Here is a 23,447-nt window from a genome sequence, read left to right as displayed (position 1 = left end):
TCCTCTCTCACTGGAGGACAGTGGGAAACACTGGTGTTCTGTCATCCTCCCTCCTCTCTCACTGGAGGACAGTGGGAAACACTGGTATTCTGTCATCCTCCCTCCTCTCTCAGTGGAGGACAGTGGGAAACACTGGTGTTCTGTCATCCTCCCTCCTCTCTAACTGGAGGACAGTGGGGAACACTGGTGTTCTGTCATCCTCCCTCCTCTCTCACTGGAGGACAGTGGGAACACTGGTGTTCTGTCATCCTCCCTCCTCTCTCACTGGAGGACAGTGGGAAACACTGGTGTTCTGTCATCCTCCCTCCTCTCTCACTGGAGGACAGTGGGAAACACTGGTGTTCTGTCATCCTCCCTCCTCTCTCACTGGAGGACAGTGGGAAACACTGGTGTTCTGTCATCCTCCCTCCTCTCTCACTGGAGGACAGTGGGAAACACTGGTGTTCTGTCATCCTACCTCCGCCCTCCTCTCTCACTGGAGGACAGTGGGGAACACTGGTGTTCTGTCATCCTCTCTAACCTCTCACTGGAGGACAGTGGGAAACACTGGTGTTCTGTCATCCTCCCTCCTCTCTCACTGGAGGACAGTGGGAAACACTGGTGTTCTGTCATCCTCCCTCCTCTCTAACTGGAGGACAGTGGGGAACACTGGTGTTCTGTCATCCTCCCTCCTCTCTCACTGGAGGACAGTGGGAAACACTGGTGTTCTGTCATCCTCCCTCCTCTCTCACTGGAGGACAGTGGGAAACACTGGTGTTCTGTCATCCTCCCTCCTCTCTCACTGGAGGACAGTGGGAAACACTGGTGTTCTGTCATCCTCCCTCCTCCCTCCTCTCTCACTGGAGGACAGTGGGAAACACTGGTGTTCTGTCATCCTCCCTCCTCCCTCCTCTCTCACTGGAGGACAGTGGGAAACACTGGTGTTCTGTCATCCTCCCTCCTCCCTCCTCTCTCACTGGAGGACAGTGGGAAACACTGGTGTTCTGTCATCCTCCCTCCTCCCTCCTCTCTCACTGGAGGACAGTGGGAAACACTGGTGTTCTGTCATCCTCCCTCCTCCCTCCTCTCTCACTGGAGGACAGGGTGAAACACTGGTGTTCTGTCATCCTCCCTCCTCCCTCCTCTCTCACTGGAGGAAAGTGGGAAACACTGGTGTTCTTATTTTCAATGACAGCCTAGGAACAGTGGGTTAACTGGTCTAGGAACAGTGGGTTAACTGGCCTAGGAACAGTGGGTTAACTGGCCTAGGAACAAATGGGTTAACTTTAGGAACAGTGGGTTAATTGGTCTAGGAACAGTGGGTTAACTGGCCTAGGAACAGTGGGTTAACTGGCCTAGGAACAGTGGGTTAATTGGTCTAGGAACAGTGGGTTAACTGGCCTAGGAACAGTGGGTTAATTGGTCTAGGAACAGTGGGTGAACTGCCTGTTCAGGGGCAGAATGACAGATTTGTACCTTGTCAGCCCGGTTACTAGTCCAACGCTCTTACCACTAGGCTACCCTGCCACCCCCATTATACCATGCATGTGTGTGTGCCTACCAAGATCTTGCTGGAGAGAGACCCCTTTGGCATCAACTCCACCGTCCTACAGAGTGTACCCTTCACTGATTGGTTGTGATCTGTACGATCTGTACTGTGACCACTGTGAACCTGAAGACACAGAGGACGGCAGCCGAGACAAGGGGACAGCGGAGCAGCGGAGAGGAAGAGGAGATAGTGGAGAGTGAAGAAGAGAAGCGAACACTGCTCTGCTTAAAGTTATACATGCGGTAAAAAGATCAATGGAACACAGACTGTTGGGGGAAGAACGACGCTGTCATTGGCTCACATTCAACAAATATGATCTTACAAAGTTGATATTCATCGAATGAGAAGGTTGAGAAAGTTCATGGCTTGAGTGAGGTCAGGGGAGGGAGGGGTTAAACGGGAGACCCAGGCAGGCAGCATGTTGTCATTGCGGTTTGTCGCCATTCACTCCGTCTGTGGCTTCGTAGTAGGAGTCAGTCAGAGGAAGTTAGAGGTCCATACTAGACACTGGACTAGCTAGCTACTCTTCGGTTCTACCAAAATGCAGCACTCACTTCATGTGATGCTACGGCAGTCACGAGGCACCAGAAAGCACCACCACACTTCAATAGTAAATCATAGATGGGGCGGCAGGGTAGCCTAGAGGTTAGAGCGTTGGACTAGCAACCGAAAGGTTGCAAGTTCGAATCCCCGAGCTGACAAGGTACAAATCTGTCGTTCTGCCCCTGAACGAGGCACTGTTCCTAGACCAGTTAACCCACTGTTCCTAGACCAGTTAACCCACTGTTCCTAGACCAGTTAACCCACTGTTCCCCGGTAGACCGTCATTGAAAATAAGAATTTGTTCTTAACTGACTTGCCTAGTAAAATAAATTTAAAAAAATTAAAACTTATGGTCATCTGTCATCTCTGTACACCTCTGTATTTCAGCATCTCTACATCGTCAACCTCCAGACAGTTGGCATAATAAAATCTAAATATTGCATGCTAGCCAGCTAACATTAGCTAGCTAGCTTAGCCAACAACTAACCGTCAACTTCGGTCTTGAAAACATGCTGGGTTCAAGCTATTCAGACTATAATAATAATAAGCTAAATCAATATAACTAGTTCATTCATAAAACAACGTTGGTAGGGAAAAATGCTAACTGTAGTCATTAGATGTGATGGTTAAACCCTGCTGTAGTCATTAGATGTGATGGTTAACCACTGCTGTAGTCATTAGATGTGATGGTTAAACCCTGCTGTAGTCATTAGATGTGATGGTTAAACCCTGCTGTAGTCATTAGATGTGATGGTTAAACCCTGCTGTAGTCATTAGATGTGATGGTTAACCCCTGCTGTAGTCATTAGATGTGATGGTTAAACCCTGCTGTAGTCATTAGATGTGATGGTTAAACCACTGCTGTAGTCATTAGATGTGATGGTTAAACCTGAAGTAACTGTAGTCATTAGATGTGATGGTTAACCCCTGCTGTAGTCATTAGATGTGATGGTTAAACCCTGCTGTAGTCATTAGATGTGATGGTTAAACCCTGCTGTAGTCATTAGATGTGATGGTTTAACCCTGCTGTAGTCATTAGATGTGATGGTTAAACCCTGCTGTAGTCATTAGATGTGATGGTTAAACCTGCTGTAGTCATTAGATGTGATGGTTAAACCCTCTAAACCCTGCTGTAGTCATTAGATGTGATGGTTAAACCCTGCTGTAGTCATTAGATGTGATGGTTAACCCCTGCTGTAGTCATAAGATGTGATGGTTAAACCCTCTAAACCCTGCTGTAGTCATTAGATGTGATGGTTAAACCCTGCTGTAGTCATTGGATGTGATGGTTAAACCCTGCTGTAGTCATTAGATGTGATGGTTAAACCCTGCTGTAGTCATTAGATGTGATGGTTAAACCCTGCTGTAGTCATTAGATGTGATGGTTAACCCCTGCTGTACTCATTAGATGTGATGGTTAAACCTGCTGTAGTCATTAGATGTGATGGTTAAACCCTGCTGTAGTCATTAGATGTGATGGTTAAACCTGCTGTAGTCATTAGATGTGATGGTTAAACCCTGCTGTAGTCATTAGATGTGATGGTTAAACCCTGCTGTAGTCATTAGATGTGATGGTTAAACCCTCTAACCACTGCTGTAGTCATTAGATGTGATGGTTAAACCCTGCTGTAGTCATTAGATGTGATGGTTAAACCCTGCTGTAGTCATTAGATGTGATGGTTAAACCCTGCTGTAGTCATTAGATGTGATGGATAAACCCTGCTGTAGTCATTAGATGTGATGGTTAAACCCTGCTGTAGTCATTAGATGTGATGGATAAACCCTGCTGTAGTCATTAGATGTGATGGTTAAACCCTGCTGTAGTCATTAGATGTGATGGTTAAACCCTGCTGTAGTCATTAGATGTGATGGTTAAACCCTGCTGTAGTCATTAGATGTGATGGTTAAACCCTGCTGTAGTCATTAGATGTGATGGTTAAACCCTGCTGTAGTCATTAGATGTGATGGATAAACCCTGCTGTAGTCATTAGATGTGATGGTTAAACCCTGCTGTAGTCATTAGATGTGATGGTTGAACCCTGCTGTAGTCATTAGATGTGATGGTTAAACCCTGCTGTAGTCATTAGATGTGATGGTTAAACCCTCTAACCACTGCTGTAGTCATTAGATGTGATGGTTAAACCCTGCTGTAGTCATTAGATGTGATGGTTAAACCCTGCTGTAGTCATTAGATGTGATGGTTAAACCCTGCTGTAGTCATTAGATGTGATGGATAAACCCTGCTGTAGTCATTAGATGTGATGGTTAAACCTGCTGTAGTCATTAGATGTGATGGTTAAACCCTCTAACCACTGCTGTAGTCATTAGATGTGATGGATAAACCCTGCTGTAGTCATTAGATGTGATGGTTAAACCCTGCTGTAGTCATTAGATGTGATGGTTAAAACCTGCTGTAGTCATTAGATGTGATGGTTAAACCCTCTAACCACTGCTGTAGTCATTAGATGTGATGGTTAAACCCTGCTGTAGTCATTAGATGTGATGGTTAACCACTGCTGTAGTCATTAGATGTGATGGTTAAACCCTCTAACCACTGCTGTAGTCATTAGATGTGATGGATAAACCCTGCTGTAGTCATTAGATGTGATGGTTAAACCCTGCTGTAGTCATTAGATGTGATGGTTAAAACCTGCTGTAGTCATTAGATGTGATGGTTAAACCCTCTAACCACTGCTGTAGTCATTAGATGTGATGGTTAAACCCTGCTGTAGTCATTAGATGTGATGGTTAACCACTGCTGTAGTCATTAGATGTGATGGTTAAACCCTCTAACCACTGCTGTAGTCATTAGATGTGATGGTTAAACCCTGCTGTAGTCATTAGATGTGATGGTTTAACCCTGCTGTAGTCATTAGATGTGATGGTTAAACCCTGCTGTAGTCACTAGATGTGATGGTTAAACCTGCTGTTGTCATTTCCTCTCCAGCTGGATGCAGACCGAGACGAGGAGGAAGTGTTTTGTGACATCAGCATGACAGTGGACAACAGGCTGTTTCCCTCCAAACAACCTGTCGCTGGTAAGAACAACTTATTGACCCTATTCTAACGTATACTATTTATCAATGACTCCTTCCTCCGCTCAAACCTCTGTCTTTGGAGGATGCACAGCTCTCATGATGAGCCCTTATTTGACCAGGTAGAGGTAGATTGACAGACAACACATTTCACTGTGAGGTCTACTACACCTGTTGTATTCAGCATTTCACTGTAAGGTCTACTACACCTGTTGTATTCAGCATTTCCCTGTAAGGTCTACTACACCTGTTGTATTCAGCATTTCCTGTGTAAGGTCTACTACACCTGTTGTATTCAGCATTTCCCTGTAAGGTCTACTACACCTGTTGTATTCAGCATTTCACTGTGAGGTCTACTACACCTGTTGTATTCAGCATTTCACTGTAAGGTCTACTACACCTGTTGTATTCAGCATTTCCCTGTAAGGTCTACTACACCTGTTGTATTCAGCATTTCCCTGTAAGGTCTACTACACCTGTTGTATTCAGCATTTCCCTGTAAGGTCTACTACACCTGTTGTATTCAGCATTTCCCTGTAAGGTCTACTACACCTGTTGTATTCTGCGCATGTGACAAACGCAATTTGATTTCTAAATACTCCCATAATGACAAAGCAAAAATAGGTTTTTAGACATTTAGAAGAAGCTGAAATATCACATTTACGTAAGTATTCAGACCCTTTACTCAGTACTTTGTTGAAGCATATTTGTCAGCGATTATAGCCTCCATGAAGTCTTCTTGGGTTTGATGCTACAAGCTTGGAACACCTGTATTTGGGGAGTTTCTCCCATTCTTCTCTGCAGATCCTCTCAAGCTCTGTCAGGTTGGATGAGGAGCGTCGCTGCGCAGCTATATTCAGGTCTCTCCAGAGATGTTAGATCGGGTTCAAGTCCATGCTCTGGCTGGGCCATTCAAGGACATTCAGAGACTTGTCCCAAAGCCACTCCTGCTCTGTCTTGGCTGTGTGCTTAGGGTCGTTGTCCTGTTGTAAGGTGAACCTTCACCCCAGTCTGAGGTCCTGAGGTCCTAAGTGCTCTGGAGCAGGTTTTCATCAAGGATTTCTCTGTACTTTGCTCTGTTCATCGTTCCCTCTATCCTGACTAGTTTCCCAGTCCCTGAAAAACATCCCCACAGCGTGATGCTGCCACCACCATGCTTCACCGTAGGGGTGGTGCCAGGTTTCCTCCAGACGTGATGCTGCCACCACCATGCTTCACCGTAGGGGTGGTGCCAGGTTTCCTCCAGACGTGATGCTGCCACCACCATGCTTCACCGTAGGGGTGGTGCCAGGTTTCCTCCAGACGTGATGCTGCCACCACCATGCTTCACCGTAGGGGTGGTGCCACCACCATGCTTCACCGTAGGGGTGGTGCCACCACCATGCTTCACCGTAGGGATGGTGCCACCACCATGCTTCACCGTAGGGGTGGTGCCAGGTTTCCTCCAGACGTGATGCTGCCACCACCATGCTTCACCGTAAGGGTGGTGCCACCAACATGCTTCACCGTAGGGGTGGTGCCACCACCATGCTTCACCGTAGGGATGGTGCCACCACCATGCTTCACCGTAGGGATGGTGCCACCACCATGCTTCACAGTAGGGATGGTGCCAGGTTTCCTCCAGACGTGACGCCAATAACAACAAACTCATGCGCGCAACATTGCAGCAGTTGCCTATATACCCTCAACCGAGAGAGGAAGGAATCTCTCTCTCTCTCGGTCTCTCGGTCTCTCTGTCTCTCTGTCTCTCGGTCTCTCTGTCTCTCTGTCTCTCTGTCTCTCGGTCTCTCTGTCTCTCTGTCTCTCTGTCTCTCGGTCTCTCGGTCTCTCGGTCTCTCGGTCTCTCGGTCTCTCTGTCTCGGTCTCTCTCTCTCTCTCGGTCTCTCTCTCTCGGTCTCTCTCTCTCGGTCTCTCTCTCTCTCTCTCTCTCTCTCTCTCTCTCTCTCTCTCTCTCTCTCTAGGAGTCAGTAGCAGAGAATAGAGAAAGGAGCACGATATACATAAATATCAGGATACATGAAATCAGATAAATGAAAAGCCCTTTTCTTTCCCATCATCAAGCCTCGCTTTGCTTTACACCCACCCACACAAATAGGGTCAGTCACACAGACAGCCAGACAGCTCTGTACTGAAGGACACAGTAGGATGCTGAAGAATTAGTCAGCTTCCTGTAGTGCTGGCCCAAGGCTCTGTGTGTGTGTGTGAGAGAGAGAGAGAGAGAGAGAGAGAGAGAGAGAGAGAGAGAGAGAGAGAGAGAGAGAGAGAGAGAGAGAGAGAGAGAGACCGAGAAAGACCGAGAGAGAGACCGAGAAAGACCGAGAGAGAGACAGAGAGAGAGAGAGAGGGAGAGAGACCGAGAGAGAGACCGAGAGAGAGACCGAGAGAGAGACCGAGAGAGAGACGGAGAGAGAGAGACGGAGAGAGAGAGAGAGAGAGACGGAGAGAGAGACCGAGAGAGAGACCGAGAGAGAGAGAGAGAGAGACCGAGAGAGAGAGAGAGAGAGAGAGAGAGAGAGAGAGAGAGAGAGAGAGAGAGAGAGAGAGAGAGAGAGAGAGACGGAGAGAGAGACGGAGAGAGAGACGGAGAGAGAGACGGAGAGAGAGACGGAGAGAGAGACCGAGAGAGAGACCGAGAGAGAGACCGAGAGAGAGACCTAGAGAGAGAGACCGAGAGAGAGACCGAGAGAGAGACCGAGAGAGAGACTATGAGCTTCTACGATAAACCTCGATTTTCACTGAGTGAATCATATAAAAGTGGTGAAGGTCCTTCTGAAAAAAGACAATAATCTCTAAACATTTTGTGGTCTATAAAGACTTGACTTCAGGCTACTAAACTACCTTGGACAGGACAGAGGTGTGAAGCGAGAGGTGTGAAGGCAGCAGAGCATCACAGCCCCACCCCCTGGCTTCCCCCTGTGCAGAAGTCATCACAGAATAGTATCCTTTAAATATGAAAAACAGCACTGCACGGAGTACAGAACAATACGCTTCCTAGCTAACAGAGGACCACACAGCCCAGCTAACAGAGGACCACACAGCCCAGACAACACAGGACCACACAGCCCAGACAACAGAGGACCACACAGCCCAGACAACACAGGACCACACAGCCCAGCTAACAGAGGACCACACAGCCCAGATAACAGAGGACCACACAGCCCAGACAACACAGGACCACACAGCCCAGACAACAGAGGACCACACAGCCCAGACAACACAGGACCACACAGCCCAGCTAACAGAGGACCACACAGCCCAGCTAACAGAGGACCACACAGCCCAGCTAGCCAGAGGACCACACAGCCCAGCTAACAGAGGACCACACAGCCCAGCTAACAGAGGACCACACAGCCCAGCTAACAGAGGACCACACAGCCCAGCTAACAGAGGACCACACAGCCCAGACAACAGAGGACCACACAGCCCAGACAACAGAGGACCACACAGCCCAGACAACAGAGGACCACACAGCCCAGACAACACAGGACCACACAGCCCAGCTAACAGAGGACCACACAGCCCAGACAACAGAGGACCACACAGCCCAGACAACAGAGGACCACACAGCCCAGACAACACAGGACCACAGCAGCCCAGACAACAGAGGACCACACAGCCCAGACAACACAGGACCACACAGCCCAGCTAACAGAGGACCACACAGCCCAGATAACAGAGGACCACACAGCCCAGACAACAGAGGACCACACAGCCCAGACAACAGAGGACCACACAGCCCAGACAACAGAGGACCACACAGCCCAGACAACAGAGGACCACACAGCCCAGACAACACAGGACCACACAGCCCAGCAACAGAGGACCACACAGCCCAGATAACAGAGGACCACCCAGCCAGGCTACCAGAGGACCACACAGCCCAGCTAACAGAGGACCACACAGCCCAACTAACAGAGGACCACACAGCCCAGCTAACAGAGGACCACCTAGCCCAGCTAACAGAGGACCACACAGCCCAGCTAACAGAGGACCACACAGCCCAGACAACAGAGGACCACACAGCCCAGACAACAGAGGACCGCACAGCCCAGACAACAGAGGACCACACAGCCCAGCTAACAGAGGACCACACAGCCCAGCTAACAGAGGACCACACAGCCCAGCTAACAGAGGACCACACAGCCCAGCTAACAGAGGACCACACAGCCCAGCTAACAGAGGACCACACAGCCCAGCTAACAGAGGACCACACAGCCCAGACAACAGAGGACCACACAGCCCAGACAACAGAGGACCACACAGCCCAGACAACAGAGGACCACACAGCCCAGACAACACAGGACCACACAGCCCAGCTAACAGAGGACCACACAGCCCAGATAACAGAGGACCACACAGCCCAGACAACACAGGACCACACAGCCCAGACAACAGAGGACCACACAGCCCAGACAACACAGGACCACACAGCCCAGCTAACAGAGGACCACACAGCCCAGCTAACAGAGGACCACACAGCCCAGAGCCCAGCTAACAGAGGACCACACAGCCCAGCTAACAGAGGACCACACAGCCCAGCTACAGAGGACCACACAGCCCAGCTAACAGAGGACCACACAGCCCAGCTAACAGAGGACCACACAGCCCAGCTAACAGAGGACCACACAGCCCAGACAACAGAGGACCACACAGCCCAGACAACTGAGGACCACACAGCCCAGACAACAGAGGACCACACAGCCCAGACAACAGAGGACCACACAGCCCAGACAACAGAGGACCACACAGCCCAGACAACAGAGGACCACACAGCCCAGACAACACAGGACCACACAGCCCAGACAACAGAGGACCACACAGCCCAGACAACACAGGACCACACAGCCCAGCTAACAGAGGACCACACAGCCCAGATAACAGAGGACCACACAGCCCAGACAACAGAGGACCACACAGCCCAGACAACAGAGGACCACACAGCCCAGACAACACAGGACCACACAGCCCAGACAACAGAGGACCACACAGCCCAGACAACACAGGACCACACAGCCCAGCTAACAGAGGACCACACAGCCCAGATAACAGAGGACCACCCAGCCCAGGCTACAGAGGACCACACAGCCCAGCTAACAGAGGACCACACAGCCCAGACTAACAGAGGACCACACAGCCCAGCTAACAGAGGACCACACAGCCCAGCTAACAGAGGACCACACAGCCCAGACAACAGAGGACCACACAGCCCAGACAACAGAGGACCACACAGCCCAGACAACAGAGGACCACACAGCCCAGCTAACAGAGGACCACACAGCCCAGCTAACAGAGGACCACACAGCCCAGCTAACAGAGGACCACACAGCCCAGCTAACAGAGGACCACACAGCCCAGCTAACAGAGGACCACACAGCCCAGCTAACAGAGGACCACACAGCCCAGACAACAGAGGACCACACAGCCCAGACAACAGAGGACCACACAGCCCAGACAACAGAGGACCACACAGCCCAGATAACAGAGGACCACACAGCCCAGACAACACAGGACCACACAGCCCAGACAACAGAGGACCACACAGCCCAGACAACACAGGACCACACAGCCCAGCTAACAGAGGACCACACAGCCCAGCTAACAGAGGACCACACAGCCCAGCTAACAGAGGACCACACAGCCCAGCTAACAGAGGACCACACAGCCCAGACAACAGAGGACCACACAGCCCAGACAACAGAGGACCACACAGCCCAGACAACAGAGGACCACACAGCCCAGACAACACAGGACCACACAGCCCAGACAACAGAGGACCACACAGCCCAGACAACACAGGACCACACAGCCCAGCTAACAGAGGACCACACAGCCCAGATAACAGAGGACCACCCAGCCAGGCTACCAGAGGACCACACAGCCCAGCTAACAGAGGACCACACAGCCCAGCTAACAGAGGACCACACAGCCCAACTAACAGAGGACCACACAGCCCAGCTAACAGAGGACCACCTAGCCCAGCTAACAGAGGACCACACAGCCCAGCTAACAGAGGACCACACAGCCCAGCTAACAGAGGGGACACAGCCCAGCTAATAGAGGACCACACAGCCCAGCTAACAGAGGACCACGGCCCAGCTAACAGAGAACCACACAGCCCAGCTAACAGAGCACCACACAGCCCAGACAACAGAGGACCACACAGCCCAGACAACAGAGGACCAAACAGCCCAGACAACAGAGGACCACACAGACCAGACAACACAGGACCACACAGCCCAGCTAACAGAGGACCACACAGCCCAGCTAACAGAGGACCACACAGCCCAGACAACAGAGGACCACACAGCCCAGCTAACAGAGGACCACACAGACCAGCTAACAGAGGACCACACAGCCCAGCTAACAGAGGACCACACAGCCCAGCTAACAGAGGACCTCACAGCCCAGACAACAGATGTTAACCACCATAACGAGGAGAGACCAGATGTTAACCACTATAACGAGGAGAGACCAGATGTTAACCACCATAACGAGGAGAGACCAGATGTTAACCACTATAGCGAGGATAGACCAGATGTTAACCACCATAGCGAGGATAGACCAGATGTTAACCACTATAACGAGGAGAGACCAGATGTTAACCACTATAACGAGGAGAGACCAGATGTTAACCACCATAACGAGGAGAGACCAGATGTTAACCACTATAACGAGGATAGACCAGATGTTAACCACCATAACGAGGATAGACCAGATGTTAACCACTATAACGAGGAGAGACCAGATGTTAACCACTATAACGAGGAGAGACCAGATGTTAACCACCATAACGAGGAGAGACCAGATGTTAACCACTATAACGAGGATAGACCAGATGTTAACCACCATAACGAGGATAGACCAGATGTTAACCACCATAACGAGGAGTGACCAGATGTTAACCACCATAACGAGGATAGACCAGATGTTAACCACCATAACGAGGATAGACCAGATGTTAACCACCATAGCGAGGATAGACCAGATGTTAACCACTATAGCGAGGAGAGACCAGATGTTAACCACCATAACGAGGATAGACCAGATGTTAACCACTATAACGAGGAGAGACCAGATGTTAACCACTATAACGAGGAGAGACCAGATGTTAACCACTATAACGAGGAGAGACCAGATGTTAACCACTATAACGAGGATAGACCAGATGTTAACCAACATAACGAGGATAGACCAGATGTTAACCACCATAACGAGGAGTGACCAGATGTTAACCACCATAACGAGGATAGACCAGATGTTAACCACCATAACGAGGATAGACCAGATGTTAACCACCATAGCAAGGATAGACCAGATGTTAACCACTATAGCGAGGATAGACCAGATGTTAACCACTATAGCGAGGATAGACCAGATGTTAACCACTATAGCAAGGATAGACCAGATGTTAACCACCATAGCGAGGATAGACCAGATGTTAACCACCATAGCGAGGATAGACCAGATGTTAACCACCATAACGAGGATAGACCAGATGTTAACCACCATAACGAGGAGTGACCAGATGTTAACCACTATAGCGAGGATAGACCAGATGTTAACCACCATAACGAGGATAGACCAGATGTTAACCACCATAACGAGGATAGACCAGATGTTAACCACTATAGCGAGGAGAGACCAGATGTTAACCACCATAACGAGGAGTGACCAGATGTTAACCACTATAACGAGGACCAGATGTTAACCACTATAACAGATGACCAGATTAACCACTATAACGAGGAGAGACCAGATGTTAACCACTATAACGAGGAGAGACCAGATGTTAACCACTATAACGAGGATAGACCAGATGTTAACCACCATAACGAGGATAGACCAGATGTTAACCACCATAACGAGGAGTGACCAGATGTTAACCACCATAACGAGGAGAGACCAGATGTTAACCACTATAACGAGGATAGACCAGATGTTAACCACCATAACGAGGATAGACCAGATGTTAACCACCATAACGAGGAGTGACCAGATGTTAACCACCATAACGAGGACCAGAGACCAGATGTTAACCACCATAACGAGGATAGACCAGATGTTAACCACTATAGCGAGGATAGACCAGATGTTAACCACTATAGCGAGGATAGACCAGATGTTAACCACTATAGCGAGGATAGACCAGATGTTAACCACTATAGCAAGGATAGACCAGATGTTAACCACCATAGCGAGGATAGACCAGATGTTAACCACCATAGCGAGGATAGACCAGATGTTAACCACCATAACGAGGATAGACCAGATGTTAACCACCATAACGAGGAGTGACCAGATGTTAACCACTATAGCGAGGATAGACCAGATGTTAACCACCATAACGAGGATAGACCAGATGTTAACCACCATAACGAGGATAGACCAGATGTTAACCACTATAGCGAGGAGAGACCAGATGTTAACCACCATAACGAGGAGTGACCAGATGTTAACCACTATAACGAGGATAGACCAGATGTTAACCACCATAACGAGGATAGACCAGATGTTAACCACTATAACGAGGATAGACCAGATGTTAACCACCATAACGAGGATAGACCAGATGTTAACCACCATAACGAGGATAGACCAGATGTTAACCACCATAACGAGGATAGACCAGATGTTAACCACCATAACGAGGATAGACCAGATGTTAACCACCATAACGAGGATAGACCAGATGTTAACCACCATAACGAGGATAGACCAGATGTTAACCACCATAACGAGGATAGACCAGATGTTAACCACCATAACGAGGATAGACCAGATGTTAACCACTATAGCGAGGAGAGACCAGATGTTAACCACCATAACGAGGAGTGACCAGATGTTAACCACTATAACGAGGATAGACCAGATGTTAACCACCATAACGAGGATAGACCAGATGTTAACCACTATAACGAGGATAGACCAGATGTTAACCACCATAACGAGGATAGACCAGATGTTAACCACCATAACGAGGAGAGACCAGATGTTAACCACTATAACGAGGAGAGACCAGATGTTAACCACCATAACGAGGAGTGACCAGATGTTAACCACCATAACGAGGATAGACCAGATGTTAACCACCATAACGAGGATAGACCAGATGTTAACCACCATAACGAGGAGAGACCAGATGTTAACCACTATAGCGAGGATAGACCAGATGTTAAACACTATAACGAGGAGTGACCAGATGTTAACCACCATAACGAGGAGAGACCAGATGTTAACCACTATAGCGAGGATAGACCAGATGTTAAACACTATAACGAGGATAGACCAGATGTTAACCACCATAACGAGGAGAGACCAGATGTTAACCACTATAGCAAGGAGTGACCAGATGTTAACCACTATAATGAGGATAGACCAGATGTTAACCACCATAACGAGGATAGACCAGATGTTAACCACCATAACGAGGATAGACCAGATGTTAACCACCATAACGAGGATAGACCAGATGTTAACCACTATAGCGAGGAGAGACCAGATGTTAACCACCATAACGAGGATAGACCAGATGTTAACCACTATAGCGAGGATAGACCAGATGTTAACCACCATAACGAGGATAGACCAGATGTTAACCACTATAGCGAGGATAGACCAGATGTTAACCACTATAGCGAGGATAGACCAGATGTTAACCACCATAACGAGGATAGACCAGATGTTAACCACTATAGCGAGGAGAGACCAGATGTTAACCACTATAACGAGGATAGACCAGATGTTAACCACCATAACGAGGAGTGACCAGATGTTAACCACTATAGCGAGGAGAGACCAGATGTTAACCACTATAGCGAGGAGAGACCAGATGTTAACCACTATAACGAGGATAGACCAGATGTTAACCACTATAACGAGGAGAGACCAGATGTTAACCACCATAACGAGGATAGACCAGATGTTAACCACTATAACGAGGAGAGACCAGATGTTAACCACCATAACGAGGATAGACCAGATGTTAACCACCATAACGAGGAGTGACCAGATGTTAACCACTATAGCGAGGAGAGACCAGATGTTAACCACCATAACGAGGATAGACCAGATGTTAACCACTATAGCGAGGATAGACCAGATGTTAACCACTATAACGAGGATAGACCAGATGTTAACCACCATAACGAGGATAGACCAGATGTTAACCACTATAGCGAGGATAGACCAGATGTTAACCACTATAAGGAGGACCAGATGTTAACCAGATGTTAACCACTATAACGAGGATAGACCAGATGTTAACCACCATAACGAGGATAGACCAGATGTTAACCACCATAACGAGGAGAGACCAGATGTTAACCACTATAACGAGGAGACCAGATGTTAACCACTATAACGACCAGATGTTAACCACCATAACGAGGAGAGACCAGATGTTAACCACTAACGAGGATAGACCAGATGTTAACCACTATAACGAGGATAGACCAGATGTTAACCACTATAACGAGGATAGACCAGATGTTAACCACTATAACGAGGAGAGACCAGATGTTAACCACTATAACGAGGATAGACCAGATGTTAACCACTATAACGAGGATAGACCAGATGTTAACCACTATAGCGAGGAGAGACCAGATGTTAACCACTATAACGAGGATAGACCAGATGTTAACCACTATAACGAGGATAGACCAGATGTTAACCACTATAACGAGGATAGACCAGATGTTAACCACTATAACGAGGATAGACCAGATGTTAACCACTATAACGAGGATAGACCAGATGTTAACCACTATAACGAGGATAGACCAGATGTTAACCACTAACGAGGATAGACCAGATGTTAAACACTATAACGAGGAGTGACCAGATGTTAACCACCATAACGAGGAGAGACCAGATGTTAACCACTATAGCGAGGATAGACCAGATGTTAAACACTATAACGAGGATAGACCAGATGTTAACCACTATAACGAGGATAGACCAGATGTTAACCACTATAACGAGGAGAGACCAGATGTTAACCACTATAGATGTTAACCACTATAGGATAGACCAGATGTTAACCACTATAACGAGGATAGACCAGATGTTAACCACCATAACGAGGATAGACCAGATGTTAACCACTATAACGAGGAGAGACCAGATGTTAACCACTATAACGAGGATAGACCAGATGTTAACCACTATAACGAGGATAGACCAGATGTTAACCACTATAACGAGGATAGACCAGATGTTAACCACCATAACGAGGATAGACCAGATGTTAACCACTATAACGAGGATAGACCAGATGTTAACCACCATAACGAGGATAGACCAGATGTTAACCACTATAACGAGGAGTGACCAGATGTTAACCACCATAACGAGGAGAGACCAGATGTTAACCACTATAGCGAGGATAGACCAGATGTTAAACACTATAACGAGGATAGACCAGATGTTAACCACCATAACGAGGATAGACCAGATGTTAACCACTATAACGAGGAGAGACCAGATGTTAACCACTATAGCGAGGAGAGACCAGATGTTAACCACTATAACGAGGATAGACCAGATGTTAACCACCATAACGAGGATAGACCAGATGTTAACCACTATAACGAGGAGAGACCAGATGTTAACCACTATAGCGAGGATAGACCAGATGTTAACCACTATAACGAGGATAGACCAGATGTTAACCACTATAGCGAGGAGAGACCAGATGTTAACCACTATAGCGAGGATAGACCAGATGTTAACCACTATAACGAGGATAGACCAGATGTTAACCACCATAACGAGGATAGACCAGATGTTAACCACTATAACGAGGAGAGACCAGATGTTAACCACTATAGCGAGGATAGACCAGATGTTAACCACTATAACGAGGAGTGACCAGATGTTAACCACTATAGCGAGGATAGACCAGATGTTAACCACCATAACGAGGAGAGACCAGATGTTAACCACCATAACGAGGAGTGACCAGATGTTAACCACTATAGCGAGACCAGATGTTAACCACTATAGCGACCAGATGTTAACCACTATAACGAGGATAGACCAGATGTTAACCACTATAGCGAATAGACCAGATAGACCAGATGTTAACCACTATAACGAGGATAGACCAGATGTTAACCACTATAACGAGGAGTGACCAGATGTTAACCACCATAGCGAGGATAGACCAGATGTTAACCACTATAACGAGGAGTGACCAGATGTTAACCACTATAACGAGGAGTGACCAGATGTTAACCACTATAGCGAGGAGTGACCAGATGTTAACCACCATAACGAGGAGTGACCAGATGTTAACCACTATAACGAGGAGTGACCAGATGTTAACCACCATAACGAGGATAGACCAGATGTTAACCACTATAACGAGGAGAGACCAGATGTTAACCACCATAACGAGGATAGACCAGATGTTAACCACTATAACGAGGAGTGACCAGATGTTAACCACTATAGCGAGGAGAGACCAGATGTTAACCACTATAGCGAGGATAGACCAGATGTTAACCACTATAACGAGGAGTGACCAGATGTTAACCACTATAGCGAGGAGTGACCAGATGTTAACCACTATAGCGAGGAGTGACCAGATGTTAACCACTATAGCGAGGAGTGACCAGATGTTATCCACTATAGCGAGGAGTGACCAGATGTTAACCACTATAGCGAGGAGTGACCAGATGTTAACCACTATAGCGAGGAGTGACCAGATGTTAACCACTATAACGAGGAGAGACCAGATGTTAACCACTATAACGAGGAGAGACCAGATGTTAACCACTATAGCGAGGAGTGACCAGATGTTAACCACTATAGCGAGGAGTGACCAGATGTTAACCACTATAGCGAGGAGAGACCAGATGTTAACCACTATAACGAGGATAGACCAGATGTTAACCACTATAGCGAGGAGTGACCAGATGTTAACCACTATAACGAGGAGAGACCAGATGTTAACCACTATAACGAGGATAGACCAGATGTTAACCACTATAGCGAGGAGTGACCAGATGTTAACCACTATAGCGAGGAGAGACCAGATGTTAACCACCACTATACCAGATGTTAACCACTATAGAGGATAGACCAGATGTTAACCACCATAACGAGGATAGACCAGATGTTAACCACTATAACGAGGAGTGACCAGATGTTAACCACTATAGCGAGGATAGACCAGATGTTAACCACTATAACGAGGATAGACCAGATGTTAACCACTATAACGAGGATAGACCAGATGTTAACCACTATAGCGAGGATAGACCAGATGTTAACCACTATAGCGAGGATAGACCAGATGTTAACCACTATAACGAGGAGAGACCAGATGTTAACCACTATAACGAGGAGAGACCAGATGTTAACCACTATAACGAGGAGAGACCAGATGTTAACCACTATAGCGAGGAGAGACCAGATGTTAACCACCATAGCGAGGAGAGACCAGATGTTAACCACTATAGCGAGGAGAGACCAGATGTTAACCACTATAGCGAGGATAGACCAGATGTTAACCACTATAGCGAGGAGAGACCAGATGTTAACCACCATAACGAGGAGAGACCAGATGTTAACCACTATAGCGAGGAGTGACCAGATGTTAACCACTATAGCGAGGATAGACCAGATGTTAACCACTATAGCGAGGATAGACCAGATGTTAACCACTATAGCGAGGATAGACCAGATGTTAACCACTATAGCGAGGATAGACCAGATGTTAACCACTATAGCGAGGAGTGACCAGATGTTAACCACCATAACGAGGATAGACCAGATGTTAACCACTATAGCGAGGAGAGACCAGATGTTAACCACCATAACGAGGATAGACCAGATGTTAACCACTATAACGAGGATAGACCAGATGTTAACCACCATAACGAGGAGAGACCAGATGTTAACCACTATAACGAGGAGTGACCAGATGTTAACCACTATAACGAGGAGAGACCAGATGTTAACCACTATAACGAGGATAGACCAGATGTTAACCACTATAGCGAGGATAGACCAGATGTTAACCACCATAACGAGGAGAGACCAGATGTTAACCACCATAACGAGGAGAGACCAGATGTTAACCACTATAGCGAGGAGAGACCAGATGTTAACCACTATAGCGAGGATAGACCAGATGTTAACCACTATAGCGAGGATAGACCAGATGTTAACCACTATAGCGAGGAGAGACCAGATGTTAACCACCATAACGAGGAGAGACCAGATGTTAACCACTATAACGAGGATAGACCAGATGTTAACCACTATAACGAGGATAGACCAGATGTTAACCACTATAGCGAGGATAGACCAGATGTTAACCACTATAGCGAGGATAGACCAGATGTTAACCACTATAGCGAGGATAGACCAGATGTTAACCACTATAACGAGGAGAGACCAGATGTTAACCACCATAACGAGGAGAGACCAGATGTTAACCACTATAACGAGGATAGACCAGATGTTAACCACTATAACGAGGATAGACCAGATGTTAACCACTATAACGAGGATAGACCAGATGTTAACCACTATAACGAGGATAGACCAGATGTTAACCACTATAGCGAGGATAGACCAGATGTTAACCACTATAGCGAGGATAGACCAGATGTTAACCACTATAGCGAGGATAGACCAGATGTTAACCACTATAGCGAGGATAGACCAGATGTTAACCACTATAGCGAGGATAGACCAGATGTTAACCACTATAGCGAGGAGAGACCAGATGTTAACCACCATAACGAGGAGAGACCAGATGTTAACCACTATAGCGAGGAGAGACCAGATGTTAACCACCATAACGAGGAGAGACCAGATGTTAACCACTATAACGTTAACCACTATAGAGAGACCAGATGTTAACCACTATAACGAGGAGAGACCAGATGTTAACCACTATAGCGAGGAGAGACCAGATGTTAACCACCATAACGAGGAGAGACCAGATGTTAACCACCATAACGAGGATAGACCAGATGTTAACCACTATAGCGAGGAGAGACCAGATGTTAACCACTATAACGAGGAGTGACCAGATGTTAACCACCATAACGAGGATAGACCAGATGTTAACCACCATAACGAGGATAGACCAGATGTTAACCACCATAACGAGGATAGACCAGATGTTAACCACTATAACGAGGATAGACCAGATGTTAACCACTATAACGAGGATAGACCAGATGTTAACCACTATAGCGAGGATAGACCAGATGTTAACCACTATAGCGAGGATAGACCAGATGTTAACCACTATAGCGAGGATAGACCAGATGTTAACCACTATAGCGAGGATAGACCAGATGTTAACCACTATAGCGAGGATAGACCAGATGTTAACCACTATAGCGAGGAGAGACCAGATGTTAACCACCATAACGAGGAGAGACCAGATGTTAACCACTATAGCGAGGAGAGACCAGATGTTAACCACCATAACGAGGAGAGACCAGATGTTAACCACCATAACGAGGATAGACCAGATGTTAACCACTATAGCGAGGATAGACCAGATGTTAACCACTATAACGAGGATAGACCAGATGTTAACCACTATAGCGAGGATAGACCAGATGTTAACCACCATAACGAGGATAGACCAGATGTTAACCACCATAACGAGGAGAGACCAGATGTTAACCACTATAACGAGGATAGACCAGATGTTAACCACTATAGCGAGGATAGACCAGATGTTAACCACCATAACGAGGAGAGACCAGATGTTAACCACTATAACGAGGATAGACCAGATGTTAACCACTATAGCGAGGAGAGACCAGATGTTAACCACTATAGCGAGGAGAGACCAGATGTTAACCACTATAGCGAGGATAGACCAGATGTTAACCACTATAGCGAGGAGTGACCAGATGTTAACCACTATAGCGAGGAGAGACCAGATGTTAACCACTATAACGAGGAGTGACCAGATGTTAACCACTATAGCGAGGAGTGACCAGATGTTAACCACCATAACGAGGAGAGACCAGATGTTAACCACTATAACGAGGATAGACCAGATGTTAACCACTATAGCGAGGATAGACCAGATGTTAACCACCATAACGAGGAGAGACCAGATGTTAACCACTATAACGAGGATAGACCAGATGTTAACCACTATAGCGAGGAGAGACCAGATGTTAACCACTATAGCGAGGAGAGACCAGATGTTAACCACTATAGCGAGGATAGACCAGATGTTAACCACTATAGCGAGGAGTGACCAGATGTTAACCACTATAGCGAGGAGAGACCAGATGTTAACCACTATAGCGAGGATAGACCAGATGTTAACCACTATAGCGAGGAGAGACCAGATGTTAACCACTATAACGAGGAGAGACCAGATGTTAACCACTATAGCGAGGAGAGACCAGATGTTAACCACCATAACGAGGAGAGACCAGATGTTAACCACTATAACGAGGATAGACCAGATGTTAACCACTATAGCGAGGATAGACCAGATGTTAACCACTATAACGAGGATAGACCAGATGTTAACCACTATAGCGAGGATAGACCAGATGTTAACCACCATAACGAGGATAGACCAGATGTTAACCACCATAACGAGGAGAGACCAGATGTTAACCACTATAACGAGGATAGACCAGATGTTAACCACTATAGCGAGGATAGACCAGATGTTAACCACCATAACGAGGAGAGACCAGATGTTAACCACTATAACGAGGATAGACCAGATGTTAACCACTATAGCGAGGAGAGACCAGATGTTAACCACTATAGCGAGGAGAGACCAGATGTTAACCACTATAGCGAGGATAGACCAGATGTTAACCACTATAGCGAGGAGAGACCAGATGTTAACCACTATAGCGAGGAGAGACCAGATGTTAACCACTATAACGAGGAGTGACCAGATGTTAACCACTATAGCGAGGAGATGACCAGATGTTAACCACCATAACGAGGAGAGACCAGATGTTAACCACTATAACGAGGATAGACCAGATGTTAACCACTATAGCGAGGATAGACCAGATGTTAACCACCATAACGAGGAGAGACCAGATGTTAACCACTATAACGAGGATAGACCAGATGTTAACCACTATAGCGAGGAGAGACCAGATGTTAACCACTATAGCGAGGAGAGACCAGATGTTAACCACTATAGCGAGGATAGACCAGATGTTAACCACTATAGCGAGGAGTGACCAGATGTTAACCACTATAGCGAGGAGAGACCAGATGTTAACCACTATAACGAGGAGAGACCAGATGTTAACCACCATAACGAGGAGAGACCAGATGTTAACCACCATAACACGAGAGACCAGATGTTAACCACTATAACGAGGAGAGACCAGATGTTAACCACCATAACGAGGAGAGACCAGATGTTAACCACCATAACGAGGAGAGACCAGATGTTAACCACCATAACGAGGAGTGACCAGATGTTAACCACTATAGCGAGGAGAGACCAGATGTTAACCACTATAACGAGGAGAGACCAGATGTTAACCACCATAACGAGGAGAGACCAGATGTTAACCACCATAACACGAGAGACCAGATGTTAACCACTATAACGAGGAGAGACCAGATGTTAACCACTATAACGAGGATAGACCAGATGTTAACCACTATAACGAGGATAGACCAGATGTTAACCACCATAACGAGGAGTGACCAGATGTTAACCACCATAACGAGGAGAGACCAGATGTTAACCACTATAACGAGGAGAGACCAGATGTTAACCACCATAACGAGGAGAGACCAGGGTGCTACATGCTGATCTGCATTCATAATTCGACCCCGCCCCTCACAACCGGCTAATAATCCTGCTGCAACAGGAATTGAGAAACATGATGTGGATAATAATGAATAGACAACGCCGCAGGGGTTAACACGTTCTTCATTAGGGCAAGTCAAGTCTGTCCTTTTAAAATGGAAACCACAAACCCTGGAAACCTCATTGAACCTCAAACACAGTATAATTTGCATTACCTGCTGGCACAGGGAAATTCTCTGTGACAACAGCGTGATCAAATCAAGACAGCCTCTTCAACAACAAACAAAAACTAGGTTAACATTTAAAAATGTTCCCGGGCCTGACTACGTGACAATTACAATTCCTCAGTCCGATTAGTTCAGAAGATGCAGAACAGAATAAGCAAGTTCACATCAAGTTCACATCAAGTTCATATATTGCGCAATAACCATTTTAAAATGTCTAGCATGAAAAACATGTATAGGAAAGGACAACGGTTCACTGCTGGCACCTCATGTTTCTATAATGATGATGATTCATTATACACAGTCAATGAACATTCACATCCTCT

At 46.9% G+C, this 23,447-nt stretch overlaps 1 protein-coding gene across 1 annotated transcript in view; it reads left to right on the top strand.

The window, feature by feature from the left end:
- ak5 (adenylate kinase 5) overlaps positions 1 to 23,447 on the top strand; it is a 208,837-nt gene that overhangs the window by 77,652 nt on the left and 107,738 nt on the right. The window contains exon 7 of the mRNA XM_046360607.1: positions 5,019 to 5,109. Within this exon, the coding sequence (XP_046216563.1) occupies positions 5,019 to 5,109 (91 nt within the window). The remainder of the gene's footprint in view (positions 1 to 5,018; positions 5,110 to 23,447) is intronic.

The sequence above is a fragment of the Oncorhynchus gorbuscha genome, linkage group LG08 (genome assembly GCF_021184085.1).
Source record: "Oncorhynchus gorbuscha isolate QuinsamMale2020 ecotype Even-year linkage group LG08, OgorEven_v1.0, whole genome shotgun sequence".
Lineage (NCBI taxonomy): Eukaryota > Metazoa > Chordata > Actinopteri > Salmoniformes > Salmonidae > Oncorhynchus > Oncorhynchus gorbuscha.
This window is presented reverse-complemented; position numbering and strand designations above follow the sequence as displayed.